This window comes from Lucilia cuprina, chromosome 5 (assembly GCF_022045245.1).
Source record: "Lucilia cuprina isolate Lc7/37 chromosome 5, ASM2204524v1, whole genome shotgun sequence".
In the NCBI taxonomy this organism is placed as follows: domain Eukaryota; kingdom Metazoa; phylum Arthropoda; class Insecta; order Diptera; family Calliphoridae; genus Lucilia; species Lucilia cuprina.
Genome location: NC_060953.1, coordinates 30,352,902 through 30,369,712, shown reverse-complemented (window position 1 = coordinate 30,369,712; position 16,811 = coordinate 30,352,902). Strand labels below are relative to the sequence as shown.

The 16,811-nt window shown below is 30.2% G+C and overlaps 1 protein-coding gene across 1 annotated transcript; it reads left to right on the top strand.

The window, feature by feature from the left end:
* Positions 1-422: 422 nt before the first annotated feature.
* On the top strand, positions 423-15,857 carry LOC111675610 (paired box protein Pax-6-like). The gene is made up of 5 exons (XM_023436392.2): positions 423-1,095; positions 7,669-7,869; positions 13,096-13,236; positions 13,717-14,252; positions 14,397-15,857. Exons 1-5 carry the CDS (start codon positions 939-941, stop codon positions 15,246-15,248), a joined length of 1,887 nt encoding a protein of 628 aa, XP_023292160.2. The 5' UTR covers positions 423-938; the 3' UTR covers positions 15,249-15,857.
* The last annotated feature ends 954 nt before the right edge of the window (positions 15,858-16,811 follow it).

Sequence of the window (16,811 nt, the reverse complement as noted above, 5' to 3'; positions counted from 1 at the left end):
GAGTGAGTGAGAGTGTTTGCGAGAGAAAAATGTTTAAAGCACCAACAACAATTATCGAAAACGAAGAGAAAATGAATGAATGGGGAACTGGCCCAAAGCAGTTGTATGTATCTATGAGTTTGTACGATTTTAGTATCTTTCCATGTGTATTTTAGTGGTGGAGGTTAAACGTGGTAATGTTTTCGAAATGAGTGAATGAGCATTTTAATTCACTCAAACGTGAAAAAAGGTAGTTAAACGGGTAGAACAAACACACGAACGAATGATTGAACAGTAGTATGACTGAATTTGTATATTTTCTTTTTGTTTTCTGGGTTGATTTTTTTGTATCTGGAACAAGTTAGCGACGACTGAAGAAGCAGCTCACACATAAGCAGTAATCCCAAGTGACTTCTGTTAAACTCAAACGGAGTAAATGTCTCAGTATGATAACTGTTGGTTTCGTGTTTGGATCGTGATTGCGCTTCAATAAGATTAAAGAGAAATACGGAGAAACAAGAACTACTGCAATAATAAACAAATAATTTACACATTTACAAAAAGAACAACAAAAATAAAAAGAAAACAAAATTATTTAAATCGATGAAGCAAAAGTTGATGTCGCTGTTGAGCCACATCACAGTGAATTCTTTTCCAAACGCGTTTCGCCCAACAAAAGTGTGTTAAATTTCATATCGGTAAAATAAAAAAGTTAAAAAGATGATGATTAAAATGAAATTAATTGTGAACGAATTCATATTAAATTGACTAATACTTTGCTACTTGTTTAATTTTAAGTTTTCACGGAAATAAATAGTTACATATTTAAGCTAAAGTGATAGAAATTAATTATAATAAAAAAGAAAAAAACAAATAGATAGTTGCAATATTAAAAAAAGTGCAACAAAAACACAAACAAATAAAAATTGTGCTTTTAATAAAGCGATTAATAAATTGTCATGTTGATTGAACCGGGAATCAATCGAGAATTTGGATCTATTGCACCAGCCAGTTTTAATATACCATCACACTGGAAAATGGATCCTCCAAGAATTCCAAACCTCAATAATTCAACAACCGGTAGCGTCGGTCCAATGCCACCGTTGCACCCCAATGGTAAGTCAAAGAATTTTTTCATATATCGACATTCCGACGGTGATTAAAAAATTCCTTTTTTATAAATTTAATAAACATAGTTGGTTCATATGTACATACTTATTGTTTAATAAGTATTGTTTTAACAATAAAAAGCAAAAAATATAAATTGTTAGTGCATTCCACTCCGAAATTAAAAGTTTATAATTTAAATTTTCTGTATTTTAAAATAATTTTCGTCATTTTACCGAATTTTTTATCTTCCCGTACTTCCCGTACCGTTTGGCTGCCAGTCTTGTAGTAAATGACCGATAAGTAATATTGATGTTATTTTTTGAATGTGACTATACGATATTTTCATGGAAAATTTAGGTGACGATACTTATCGAAATTTAATGACAGCTCACAGTTTAAATTATAAAAATGTGACAATGTAAATCACATTCAGTTAAATTTTGATATTTTATTAATCCATAAAAATGATGATGTATACATATTTATTTATAAAAAGTTCAATAAAAACACATTAACTTTATTAATGTTTAATACAAAATACATCAATACTTTTTTGTATATTTTCGTTTACATATCCGCACCCTTGAGACAATTATTTTGTTATCATTTAATTATTTTTATTATGACCAAAAAATCATTTTAAACGAAGAAACCTGAGTTTTTAAATATAGTGGTAATCTTTGAATAGGGACGTGCGATTAGTTTCGACTCCCGTAAGACATCTTATAAACGTACGATAAATCACGTTGATTCTCACCTACATATATTTATTGGTGGTGTTTATATTAAGACAACAGAACATAGTCGTAGGTCCCCTAGAAATAGTACATATTTTAAGAGTGACATGAAGCATCTAAGTGCTTCTTCTAATTATTTGTAAATGTTATGAATGTATATCAGACCAAAACTCTCATGAACATACATATGTACTTTATTACCGGTACAAAGTTTATTTTATTTTACAATGGATTGATTTCCTCTGAAATTAGGGCTGTTATTGTTTGGAATCATAGATATAATGTTATATATCTCTCACTTGCAATTTAATAATTCATCATTCAAAATCATGTGTTTTTAATCTTTATACATATGTATGTACGTAGCAAAAACTCGGTAATGGGTTGTACTTAAAAAATCATTTACTTTTCAATGACTACAACTTAACGTAGTCTGCATTACTTTGAAGTACTCAAGTAATTTTTTTCTTTGAAATTTTATATGTACTTTTTTTTGACTTTGTCATTTTATTTTTATATTTTATTAGGTTGTGAGTTAATAAATGTGTATTCTAGCTGGATCTTTTTATAACCCATAACTTTAGTGCGGAAAGTATCAACCAAAATCAATACCATCTGTATTGATTGATATCCGTTCATTATTTCCCATAGCTGTCATATAACCGGACCCCCTAATTTAGGACTTGAATCTCGTAATTATGTCAAATATAATAAGATCCCTAAAAATAAGCACAACTACGTTTTATACAAGCATAGATGATACTGCAAATATTCGTAATGAACGGAGCTTATTTAACTCTAGCCCCCTTGAAAATTTTACCCGATAAAAATGCTTGAATGTCGTTAACCTAATGTGGAAATCCCTCTACTAAATATTGTAAGGATCGGTTTATTTTGTAGCATCTATCAGAAAATATAATACAAACAATAATATATCGAAATTAAGGAAAAATTCAACATAAGTGCTTTATTATTAAAAATAATACACATTTTAGATATCCTTATAACTGGTGTAGGGTATCATATGGTTGGTCATCGAATTGACCGACTATAATTTTTTTTGTTATTTTTAAAAATTAAAACAACTTACTTTAAAACTTCTTTGTGAACGAAATTGCAAGACTTCCTCGTAGGACAATGCCATGTTAAAATGGTCGGTCACCTGGGTAGTCGCCTAGGGGCCACCACAAGTGGTAGGTTAAGTGGTCAGTTCGGAACTGCTGGGTATGTATGTATGTATGTATGTATGTATGTATGTATGTATGTATTTATGTATGTATGTATGTATGTATGTATGTATGTATGTATGTATGTATGTATGTATGTATGTATGTGAATATACTTAGACCTAACTTTTAAAATTTATTAGCTATAGTATTCAGTTATGGGACCGACATTTGAACGTTTTGAATCCGTTGCTTACATATACATACATGTATATGTACATACATATAAAGAAAATACATAAAAGACTTTGTATGAAAATAATTGTAAGCAGTTAAATCGTATATATGATTCCAAAAATAATTTTAACCAGACAACATAAATACAGATTTTGAAATGGAAATTATTTGAATCTAAGTAACTTCACGTGATCCAAAAAGGTCTAGTCTTATATGAATGTGTCAAGAAATTAAGGCTTATTTATAGACACTAATTGAAAAAAAAAAACACATCACTTCGATTTTGTTTTTATTTTTAAATAAGCTTAAATTATTTAAAAAATATATACAATAATCACATATATGTATTTGTACATACATATAAATATGTATGTATATGTATCAAAAACAACTGTATGGGTTTTGTACATATGGATGTAGTATAAGCAGCAGTAGTTGTTGTATCTTAATAACTAAACTTAAACATATTTTGTAGACAAATAACAAGTGTTAAGTTATAAAAATGAAACTTTCATAAAAATGCAAGCTGTCAATTAGAAGTTAATTACTGTCGAATACGATCAAAGTCTTTTTAAAGATCTGTGTTTATGTTTAATCATTTTTTAATAATTTTATTGTGAATAACAATAAAGTTAAATACTTAATTTAATTTTTTTAAATATTTGTCCATGTGTATTATTCGCACATACATATATATTCCTATCAACATGGATACATTTAGGTACGACTTTCAATTCAACTGTATGAGTCACTTGTACAATTGTATGAATACACATTTTCTTACTGACTGATCATTTCGATAATTATATATCATTTATAATCTTTCAAAATCGAAACATTTGTCATTATAAATAGCAAAACAAATTTATATCGGAAAAAGGAAAACACAAATTTGTATCTGAAAATAAAAAAATATGAAAACCTATACGACAACAGAAAGTGGTTAAAATACGGAAATTTCATATAAATTTTGTTTTTTTATTACTGACTTTTGAATATGAGTTTTTCAATCGTGTTTACCCAATTATAAAATTGAATTCGTCTATAGTTTGTGCAACTAGTATATTGAATAGATGATAATTTTAACAAGTAATTACATATGTTTATATTTTAAGTTGAAATCTAAAATACACGAAATTATTTATTACAGTTTTAACATTTATAAATGCTAGAGGTTAGGTTGATAGGAGAAATCCGAAGAAATACACCTAGGCTTCTTATGGGCCTGTTGTGTGCTCCTTATCATGAAAAAGAAAAAAGGCACTGAATGAATTACTTTTTCAGAAACTCAGTTTCCTGATCGTAATTTAATAATCTTCCAATTAGGAATGTAGTTTCCGAAATAACATCACTTCCAAGATACTTGGATCTAACTTTGACGAATGCCTGGCAGTGGCAAAGAAAGTGATCCAGAGTTTCAATGTCCTCTCCACATGCTCTACATTCGTCTGAATCCGCACGTTCAATTTTGCATAGATCAGCTCCTAGTCCTGTGTGTCCACTTGGAATACGTACCATCGTACTAACTTCTGACTTGCTCATTTTGAGGAGATTGCTCTCATCAGGGTCACAACATAGGATCTTCGTGGTTCTACCCACTGTTTCATTATTTCATGAGGCCTTATATCTCATCCATATTTTTTATTCAGCTTTTGATGCATCGAATGGTTTTGCGTTTGTCAGGTTAACTGCCTTGAGCTCCCTTCCTTTTAACTACTCCCGAGTGGGCTGGTACCCATATGATATGAACCTTACCTCTGGAAGAGTATTCAGTTAAAACTTTCTTACAATAAAATACGATCTTAGATTTAGTTCTATCACTTGATATCTTTGTCTTCTGGCTATCGGTAAATATATTAAGCGCTATGGGCGCCATATTTATTCTAATTCAATTTACACATTTCGTTATTGCTCGGACTTCTGCCTGAAAGCTTGTGGTTTGATAAGGTAAACGGTAGCATATTTCTGTTTCTGGGTCTTCAATATAGCAACCCAGCCTCAATTTTAAACCATCCGTGTAAGAACGGATTCCTACTGGTATTTGCTCTAATGTTCCGATTGACCAAGACATTCCGATAATTCTGTATAACCTTCCGCATACATTGATGACGTGTCCTATAACCGCTTTTGGCCAGTTCCCCTAATGAAAGTTAGATAGAAGAAGAAAGAACTTTTCGAAAAGAATATTCTTTTCGGAAATTCCAAGAAATTTCAGGAATTATATGTTACAATTTTCTTAATCTTCTTAAAATATCAGATAATTTTTGGAAATCTTTTGCTTAAACTACTATCTGCTAATAGTTCCAGAATAGAAATTACTATTTAAATAGTATATTTGAACAGTGTATCAGATCTGGTGCTAAGAAATTCAATTTCAGTACGAATATTTAAATCAGTAAAGTCAAAAATCAATTTTCTACAGACGAAAAACTTAAGATGTCAATAATTTCCATCATATAGGTTGTTTTCTAATAGGATAATCGCTCGAAATTACTCGAAAATAATACTACGGTCATGCAAATTACCTTTTGGACATTTTGTGTATAAATTATTATATATAAAACATTTAAAATTAATATATAAAACTATTTTTTAATGTGGAAATCTCAAATTGCCGTGTGAGTCCGATAAATTTTTGTCATTTAAAAAACTACTGATTAAAACGTCAGTTACGAAAATAATTTGCAAAAATGTATCCAACTTTTTCCTTTAATTTTTATTTTATTAGTTATCGGAACGTAAAATGGAATACGTAATATTAAACTAAAGTTTTTTTATTTTTAGGGCTTATTTTTATATTAAGAGCATAAATTTAGTTTTTACTGTTTATTTAATTCACTTAAAACTCCTTTTTATGATATACTAGCTATACGCATTGTGCTTTGCTAAAAACTAATATATAAAAAACCCAATTAATGATTTTTAAGATTCTTACTATTTTTTCTATTTAATTTATATGGGGCTTCGCATTTTGTTACCCAAAATGTTTAGATTAATATTAAAGTTCTTAATTCATGTGTAAGGTGCCGCATGGATCCTAAAGGTGGAAGTACACAACACGCGTTGTACGCGGCAACGCGTTATAGGCATCTGTCAAAAACTTTGAAATTTGACGCGACGGCAGCTGATCAAGGTTGTATTTTGTTTTGTGCAAAATAAAAATATAGGTACTAATATGTAATAGTTTCGAAGATAAACTATTTTTTTAATTAATTTTACTTAATGGGAGGTGCCACTCCACTGCTGTAAGACACTAAATTGACTCCGATACAATTCGAGGACTATATATCTGAAATATTATAACAGATATTTCAGATATATTGATTTAATGTTTTCTAAATATGGAAGGAGTCATGCCCACTGTATCAATTCATATAATTTTTCATATGGATGTCAAAATTGTTCATACAAAATTCGAGGATTCCAGATTAAGGAGTCTATAGACTTTAAACAAACAAACAAACACACATTCGTGTTTATATGTATAGATTTTTGGATTCAGTTATAAAACAAAAATAATAATATATAATAGTTACCCGACAATTACTCCTCATCTTACCAAATGCATTGTTTCTTAATCATGCTGAAAATCGCATTAAAGAAAGCAAACAATTTCGGCTGTGGTCTAGTTTTTTTGACGATGTAATGCAGATAAAATTGGATTGTTTTATTTTCTAGAACGTTCTTGGCCAAACATTTTAATAATATTTGGTCAAATATACCGAATAGAACATGTCATTTTAATGTTATTTTTATCATAATAATGAACTAGATCGTCTGGTAAAGCAGATCTGGAAGTAGTTATCGGGAAAAAGGAGTTACTTATTTTTATTGCTGTTTTAAATCTTCAGACTTAAATCGGTCTGAACTTGTATAGGTGCCAGGATAAGTTGTATACTAATACTCATTATATTTGGAATGAAGAATTATGTTCCAATATAACATTTTACAGTGAGTTACCGACCTGTACCGCATGAAATTCGGTGGGAAAATTTACGTTCCTTTCAAAATTGCTTATGTCGAATTTTATAACTGTACTCGTTATGTTCTGAATGCATTCTAATATGGAGGGTAGGGTCAATTATGAACCCATACTTATAACATTGTGTCATAGACTTTGATTCGCATAAAATTATCAATATCGAATTTCTTGATTTTTTAAAACAGTTACGACTGTAAAAGCTGTTTTTCGGGGAGCTGTTATCAAACAAACCTTATAATAAGGAATATTTACGACAAATTTTTTAATACAATTTAAATAAAGTAACTTCTATATGTATACTTTGTATGTATTTACATACATATGTATTTACCTTGAATTGGTTAATCAATAAAGACTTTATAATAATAAATGTACTTAAATATTTTCATTTGATTATTTTCTTTCATAATACACGAATATATTAAATTAATTAGTTCATTATTGTTTGTATTTTCAGTGGGGTTAGTTGCTTCTGGACAAATGCCACCAGGAGCTGCATTATTTGCGGGCGGAGCTAATACTCAACCATCACCAACCACTTTGAGTGCCCTGGTATCCCAGCAACGTATACTTGAACTTTCACGATTCAGCGGTTTGCGGGGTTATGATATAGCGCAACATATGCTAACACAACAGGGTGCGGTATCAAAGCTCTTGGGTAAGTTTATACATAAATTAAGTTAATTATTTATCGCTCAAAATGGTCACCACCATAAGCATGGTCAAGTACATACATATGTATAAATGTGTTGGTAACTAGGGTTGGTGGGGTGGTATATTCAATTTAAATCATCCCCGCATTTTTATAAGATATTGAATATTTTTATAAATGAAAATCGTTTTAATATTATTCGAAAGACATAGGGGATTTAAATGAAAGTTTATTATTGTCCGATTCACAATCTATTTTGAACAGTTGTACCGTATTATGACTTATTTATTTATTATTGTTTTAATTTTGTTTAAAAAAAAATTATTTGAGTATAATACATTGATTGTGAATTGGACATAGGTATCATCAAAACCGACGACGTTTTCGTAAACATGCATACATTGTATTAATAAATATGTATTTTTTATTATTTAAAAATAAAAATTTTTATTATAAAATAATAAAAAGTTTTCTATATTTTAGAAAAATCAAAAAAAAAAAAAAAACTTTGTGAAAATTCCAACTTATTCCTAAAGTTCGAGTTGTGAAAATTCTTATCATCAGTAAATTATTCGTCATTATATAATAAGAATAATCTAAAGCTCTTTTTAGTTTATTAAAAACAATAAATTGTTTGCCGTTGCAATGCACATATATTTCTCCAGGTTACTTAAACATCATACATAATGTTATTTTAAAGACATAAGCTTCTCATTTCTAAATCTGTTGAGAAACTTATAATCGGTTGAGATTAAACTATATTATTGACTTTTAAGTGCTTTAAGGTACGTGTTCAGCTCCAACAAGATGCCCAAGATTTTATATAAAAATAAAACAAAGAACATTTCAAATTTATTACAGATGAAGATCTCTTTTTATTTAAACCAAAATATTATCTCGTGGAAGCTTTATAGGATTCTTCTTCAACTAGGACATCATTTGGAAAGTGACACTATATTTATTGCATGGATAAATTTATTTAAAAATACAAATTTTGGAGTCATGAAATAACTCCCTTTGAAGTTGACTTTCGTTTTATTGAAACGTTATCAATAGGTATGGATCCAGTATTTCTGTTCGTTATAAACAGGGCAAGGATTTCTATGCAAATGCATCTTTGTAGTCAGTAACTCGAAATAGATTTTAACTAGTTTTCTTTTCGAAAATATGTAACAACAAAATGGCATCAATTTGTAGTTACATATTTTTCAACATTTTTATAGCATATTTTGCTTATCTTTTAATTTTTCTAAAACAAATTGTTTTGTTTTCTCTGTATTTCATATTTTTACAACAAATTTGATATTTACATATTTATAATTTGTTTAAAATAAATATTGACGAATTTCGATTTAACAACAAAATACTTGGTTCTATGAATACAATTTACATAGTTTTATATAATTTTTAACACCACAGTAGTGCAGAGGGTATTTTGGTTTTGTGCTGCTAATCGTAACGTCATAAATATTGGTCCTTAAAGTATCGATTCAGTATCAATTTCTGAGTCTATCCCTCTGTGTGTCCATATAAAAAGACAACTTGATGAAAATTTATTCTTACATCTTTATCACGTCCATAATTCACTTAAAACATTAACAAACGATAAAATTCGGAAAAATATAATTTATACAAAAATACATTCATTCACCGAATTTTATTAGAATTGCTGTCAAGCTTTCCACTTTCAGAAATTAAATATATACTATTTAAAGTTGTTTCTTTGTCTTTATATTTGTCTATTAATATGTACCTTTACAAAGAAATATGCATGAAAATACTTGCCCTGGTTATAAGCAATATTTTGTGAAAACATTAAACCTGTATGACCAAAATGGAACCCCTATAAGTAAAAAAAGTTCCTTTTCTCTTTTAAATAAGAAATATTCGGACATATATTTTGTGTTTAAGGAAAGTACAATTTTTTTCGCATTTAGGCCTTGGTACCTGAATTTAAAATTTCATGTGACTTAATCAATTGTTAAAATTTTATAAAAAATTATTTAATAAGTTTAAATAAAACTATAATTTTTTCCAGTATTTGGTACTTTTCCTCCCTCTAAGTACGTAAATACAACAGATTTTGAAATAATTCCATTTATTTAATTATGATTTTAAGAACTGTCAAAAATAATTAACCGATAGAGCTAAAAAATCAATCTGGCCTATTATATCTTAGTGCAAATGTCATTCAAATAGATTTTGCCCATGTATGTTGAAATTCCTCATACAACCTTTTTGCTTTACATTTTTTATATTGTTTTTTCCCAGTAAAACCGGACCTGGATATTGGAAATTATAGTTCCAATAATTTTTGGCCACAATTTTCTAACTCCTCAGAAATTCCTCAAAAATTACCTTAAACTGAACTGATTACGGTTCACGACTAATTTTTTGTGATTAGTTTTGGTCTTCCAATTGATTTTTATGGGTTTCGCTTTTTCTCGAAATAGTTGTCAAATTGTAATAATTTTTATTACTTACAAAATTGTTTGGCATTTGGTTTGGTTGAATAATGACTAAAAATTGTTTTGTTATCTATAAATACTCTAAAAATAATTAAATTATTTTTTCTGCTATAAAGTAAAAAAAATGCAGCCATTTTTAGAACATACTGTGGTGATATCAACACATACATATGTATTTTCAATCTCGTATTTAGTACAATAATAATGTACATTCAATTTATATTAGAACTTATTTAATATTTTTATTAACATTTTTCTTTTTATAAAAAATTATTGAACTTAGATGCTTATTGGTATTCAATATAAACCATTAATTCGATCGAGACCTATTGCTAATAAGAGTGGTGCGATATTTGACGTCAAGTTTTTGAGTTACTAATACGTACCCTTAGCTAGAAAAGGATTAAGTTATTTGCCCCTAACTCATGCCAACCTTATTTAACAATGACTGTGGGTTTTATTTTTAACCAATCATTATATTTTGTAATTTTTATTTCTGTTTTCTGATAACAAAAAGTAGCTAATTCTTTCACTCGTTCGACTTCATAAATAAATGAATTATCACAACGTTGATCGGTTAATGTAAAAAGAGAAAAATACAGAATAAGAAACTGAAAGCATAAAGAAAAGAAATGGTCAGAAAAAAATTAAACAGAAGAAGGAAACAAGAAATTATCTTGTCTTTTTGTACGGAAGTGGCAAAAGTTAAATAAAAAACATTATGTATTTTAATTGTCAAACATGATAATTTATTTGTGTACAGACAAACATACATACATACATACATACATACATACATACATACATACATTTGTAGTTGTTACCCAGCCATACATTTACAGATATATTTACTAGTGAATGGATACTTTAATAAGTATATACAAATATTTAAGTATATTTTGTGCGAAAGGCTGGCAACAAGTATTGAAACAATAAATACATATTTTGTATGTTTTGCATTGTTCATGCATAAATACATATGTATATATTAAGAGTATTAATAGGGTTAAGATACATGCCACATACAAAAAAATGTTCACTTACACATATTTATATATGAATGTAACTCAGTTTCTATACAAACATCACACGTTCCATATCAATTTATCATGCTACACTCTCATGCATTAATTTGAACGCAATACAAACGTACTTACATACAACTTACTACTTACCACATGTACATACATACATATGCACATAGTTGTAGATAAATTATTGGTTACTTTAGTTAAGGCGGCGCATTTGTAAGTTTTTTTCTGTTCTGTTTTTGGCCAAATACGCGTCTGCTGTTTTCTTAACGTACGATATTTACGAGTGTTGTATGAATGCACAAATATATAAAAATAAATATACAATAAGCGGTATGTATGTGTAGATATGTACATTGTGTATAATACAAGCAGTAGTTAGTTGTTGTATTATTATCCTCATTATAATCATTCATTCTTCGCTAACTATTGTTGGGATTTCTGTACAAAGAGAAGAGGTAACGAAATAAGCTTGACTACCACCAACACCATCATTGGAAACAATGAAAACAGGAGGCGCTTTGTTGGCAATTTACTATTTCAAGCAACCACGGTGCGATTGCCGTCAGTTCATTAATCAAAATGTTTGCTTTGTTAAGGCTGTAATAATACGTGTGATTGGTTGTTAGTAGCATTATTGTGTGAGCATTTGGAGCAGAGCACCTTTAGAGAAATTTATTGCAAAATATCAATAAATTGTTTAAAGAATTGATTACAAATTTTTACACACACAAACACACCCTGAGATCTTTTTTTGTAGGATTATGTTTTTGTTGAGATAACAAGGGATACCAAATCCAATCTGTATTTAAAAAAAGGTACATATAAAATACATTAAATGCCACTTTAAATGAATTGGAAGGGTCAATCACTTCACTTATATTTAAAAGTATACTTACACATCACCCCACGAGAAACTCGAAATGAATATTAAAGTGAATTAGTTCCTTTACTAATTCTAGAACGAATAAACATTGTACAAACTTGTACTAGTTTGGTCTCTCTCAGAAAATAGTTATAACAATGCTTTAGAACTTTTTATCCAGCATTTAAGGCTGGGTTCAAGAATATGAACTGGTTCTGTTTGTATACATAAGAGTTATAATTTTAATACTATTCCACCCACATATGTAGAGTATAAAAGGATTTAGAAAAGTTTTCGCGGCAAAATCTTTGAAGTGTTCTTAAATATTGAAAAATATTTATTTTTTTTAATCGAAAATTCTCGATATAAACGAGTATATTTTTATTTGTACGAAAACATTTACTAGAATAAAATTAAAGGAAAGGTGCTGCGGTTAATCCGTCTTCTATTAAAAATATTACATGTATACATCTGATCTACATCCTGATTTCTATGTGAATGATTTTAAAAAAATCCTTATTAGAATTTTAGTTAAAACCTTAGTAATCATGCAACAATATAAAAATTACAAATTTGCATCAATAAATCATGAATTAAAATCATTTTATTTCTTGCTGTGTACGGAAACAAAAAACTCAACTCTTTGAACAGTAAATTGGCGCGTGGCAATTTAAACGATATGCTTCTTCTTTTTGAAATTTGATTGGAGGGAAAAGTTCGATAAAGTTATTATGGAATGAGTGATGATTATAATCACTGCTCTCCATGTTAAAGTGATTTAGACTTAAGAATTCTTTTTTACTTTTGTTGCCATCCAATCTTATCAGAAAATTTATTTTATGGTTTTATATTTTGTTATTATTTTTAGGCTCTTTACGACCACCTGGCTTAATTGGAGGCTCCAAGCCAAAAGTCGCTACACCAACAGTTGTTTCGAAGATTGAACAATATAAACGCGAAAATCCAACAATATTCGCCTGGGAAATACGTGAAAGATTGATATCAGAAGGTAAGTTGCCTCAAATTATAAATATGTATGTACGTTTGTTTATATGAATTACGAGTATAAAATTCGTATGTAAGAAAAGTATAAACGTAGTGGTAGTTCCCACACTCCAAACAAATGCGCACTTTGTACACATACAACAATAGTAGTATCGGGGTCTTTAATCTCTTATTTGTTCACTTGGTATTGTGATTGATCGCGGTTGATTCGTTGGCATCTTTACTGGCATTTAGACATACATATTCATACTTGTTCAACTATGTATGCGGCCTTTGTACAAATACAGAGGCCGTGTTTATATGTGGATCTTTGCCAACAAATCTTTTGCGGTTTAATTCCATTGATGGGATTAACTAAATGATCAACTTAACTCGTTATGTATTTTTATGTAGAAGTGGTTTCGGACTGAAAATGTTTTGTCTTTTTATTAGTTTCTGATAATTTAATTCTATTTCGGGTTTTGGCTTATTTAAAAATTTACAGGTGTTTGCACAAATGCAACAGCTCCATCAGTGTCCTCAATAAATCGTATATTAAGAAATCGTGCTGCAGAGAGAGTTGCAAATGAGTTTGCTCGTACCGCAGCCTATGGTTTATATCCCCCTCATCCATATGCGGGATTTTCTTGGCATCCAGCTGCAGCGGCAGCGGCAGCCGCTTCTTCGTCTGCTGCACCACCCCATTTTTGGTCTCCAACAATGGGTGGACCTACTTTAACAACCATGCCACCTACAAACCATTCATCATCCGCTATTAATGCAAACAACTCGAATACGAGTCGAGCAATTTCCCCCAGTTCTGGCAGTCATGATACTTTGGAGTCCCCAGATGACACCCGTCATATTGATTCGGATTATATGGATGATGATGATGAGCCGAAGTTTCGACGCAATCGAACAACATTTACTCCAGAGCAATTGGAAGAGTTGGAGAAGGAATTTGATAAAAGTCATTATCCTTGCGTTAGCACAAGAGAACGTTTGTCCAGCCGAACTTCTTTAAGTGAAGCTAGAGTACAGGTAAAATAAAATATGTAGTATATAACATACATTAAAGTTTATTGTAACAAAATAAATTTTCAATAAAATAATACATTACTATTCATTCATTAATTATTTGTCGTCAATCTATGCATTTGCATTTTTGTTTAATTTTTACAACAGGTATGGTTTTCAAATAGAAGAGCCAAATGGCGACGACACCAACGTATGAATCTTTTGAAGAGACGTTCCAGCCCATCAAATAACTCTTCAGGTGCTCACTATTCACAACAATCTTTAGAGACGTGTAGCAATCCCACTTCTTCATCTCCCACTCCCAGTACTAATAGTAATGCCTCGACTTGTCCAAATGAACCCTCAACAAATGCACATCAATCTCCACATTCTGCGCTACAATCATCAGACATTGTAATACCGCCGGTTCATCATTCTGGACCATCAACCCCCACAACGGCTCTGCCGGCTCACATGCCAAGCATTCATCCGCATCATCCTGACCCGCAGTCTGCAGCGGCAGCCTTGCTCCTCAATCATTATCATCAACATCAGCAACTTTCCAAAAATCACACTTCATCACCTTCTTCTGCAATGCCAATGTCTGCATCATCATTTGCAGCATTGGGCAATGAGTCTCATCAACAATTAGCGGCAGCAATTGCAATTAGTTCATCTTCGTCTACCACATCTCCCGTCCTTTCGATGGGTGGAGAGCACAGCGCCTTTCGTTCTTTGGTAAACACTCCGTCGGCAGCTGCATTTGCTTTAGGTTTGGCGCGCCAGTACGCCGTGGCTGCTTCTCTGACAGCAGCTGATAATGAGAAACCAGCTCGCATGCAACAAAACGACGACATCTCAAAGCCCGTATCCGTGAACGGCTCCGATTCCGAAGATGAAGAAATTAATGTACACGATGATTCAAATGATGCAGATGCAAGTTTTTACTCATCAGCCTCCGGATCCGAAGCCAACCAACAGGGAAGAGCTCCCATACAACTGGTCAAGCATGATCGTTAACGTGGAGATTGCAACAGCAGTCGTCCCAGTGGTGCTATTAAACCGTTCAAACGCAATTGTTAATGTGCAATCATACGCTTAAACATTGATATTTTTACCAAAGTTTTGTTAAGACTTGACAAGAGATTAGCACAACTTCTATCTTCAGTTGCATGTGCGTCTTGTCACAATGCATCTTAGCGCAATTTGCAATTCCTGTATTTCGCTCTATCGCGAAGACTTGAAGGCACTTCTCTTTTCTTATAAACCATACCTCAACTATTAAGTATATATAATTATTATACATACATAAATACTTATTACATACATACAAATCTCAATGAAATGTTTTTAGCTAAGTTTTTTCCTCATTTTGTTTGAATTTTCTTATTTAATTCTGTTCTTGTTAATTTTAATTAAATTCTTAAAATACACTAGATACAATTACACACATATTCACTATTTCCCAACAAATAAATATACATACACACATACACAAAGTATACTTTAGAATTATTTAATTATATACATATATTCATATGTTTAACAATTTAAATTAAACTTTGTCTTTCAACTAAATAATCGATTTCTTTCGACAATTAAATAAAGTTTAAATTACAACATGAAAAATTATTATTGTTTTATTTAGGTAAAATGAGACTCAATAAAATTGTTTCGGCAAATAAATAAATCTTGTATAAATATTGTTTAATGTTATTATGGATGATTTGAAAAAAATACGATTTATTTCTGCATATGTAAATTAACAATTTCGTTATATAGCAGTATTAAAATTAAAAAATAACGAAATTCTAATGAGGAATTTTTATATATATTCGACGAATATATTTATAGTTTGAATAACAAAAAAGTTTTGAATAACAAAAATGTATTGATAACCTTTTGGATAAATTTTTCTAATTCCGTGATTTGTTAAAAAGTTATTTTTGAAACGGCTTTTTTGATTTATGTCAGTTTTGAGTTAAATGGGCGAAATGTTGATAAAAGATCAAAGTATTCATCAGTTTTTGATTACTATTGATTTTTATAATCTATCAATCAATGCATAATGCACAAATACATACCACATTTTTATTATGTATATTTTTGTTACTTTGCCTTTATTTGTAAACACATTAGCAAATATGTATGAATGTAACTCGCTAAAGGTGTCTGTCTGGCTACCCTTATATGAACATATTGCAACCAATACCAATGATTACAAACACCTTGAACGATTCAAGTCATTAAAATAATTTTAATGCTCATTAATGCTCGTACTTTTGTTACGATCAAGTCTTGACAAAAAACATCGACCTTATTGTTGCAACAATCATACGCGAGCTTGGAAAAAAATTTACTTATTTCGATATTTGCCAATGTATGGACAACAATGTTGTTGTTTATGTAGTGGCTCTGATATCTAAACTTTTTTGGATTGAACTTTACGAGTGTATCCGAATCAATGTTTCTGGCCGGTACAATACATACTTAAATAACTTGTTTCTGTATGCAAATGAAAACCTTTCGACTAGACGACCGGTGGTGAGCCAAGTAAAATGAGATTTGTTATGGCCCATAAAC

What these genes read in the sequence shown, in the direction of transcription:
- LOC111675610 (XM_023436392.2), top strand. Translation starts at nt 939, where the DNA reads ATGTTGATTGAACCGGGAATCAATCGAGAATTTGGATCTATTGCACCA. An exon ending in GCCACCGTTGCACCCCAATG is followed by an intron (nt 1,096 to 7,668) that starts GTAAGTCAAAGA and finishes TTGTATTTTCAG; the next exon opens with TGGGGTTAGTTGCTTCTGGA. An exon ending in TAAGTGAAGCTAGAGTACAG is followed by an intron (nt 14,253 to 14,396) that starts GTAAAATAAAAT and finishes TTTTTACAACAG; the next exon opens with GTATGGTTTTCAAATAGAAG.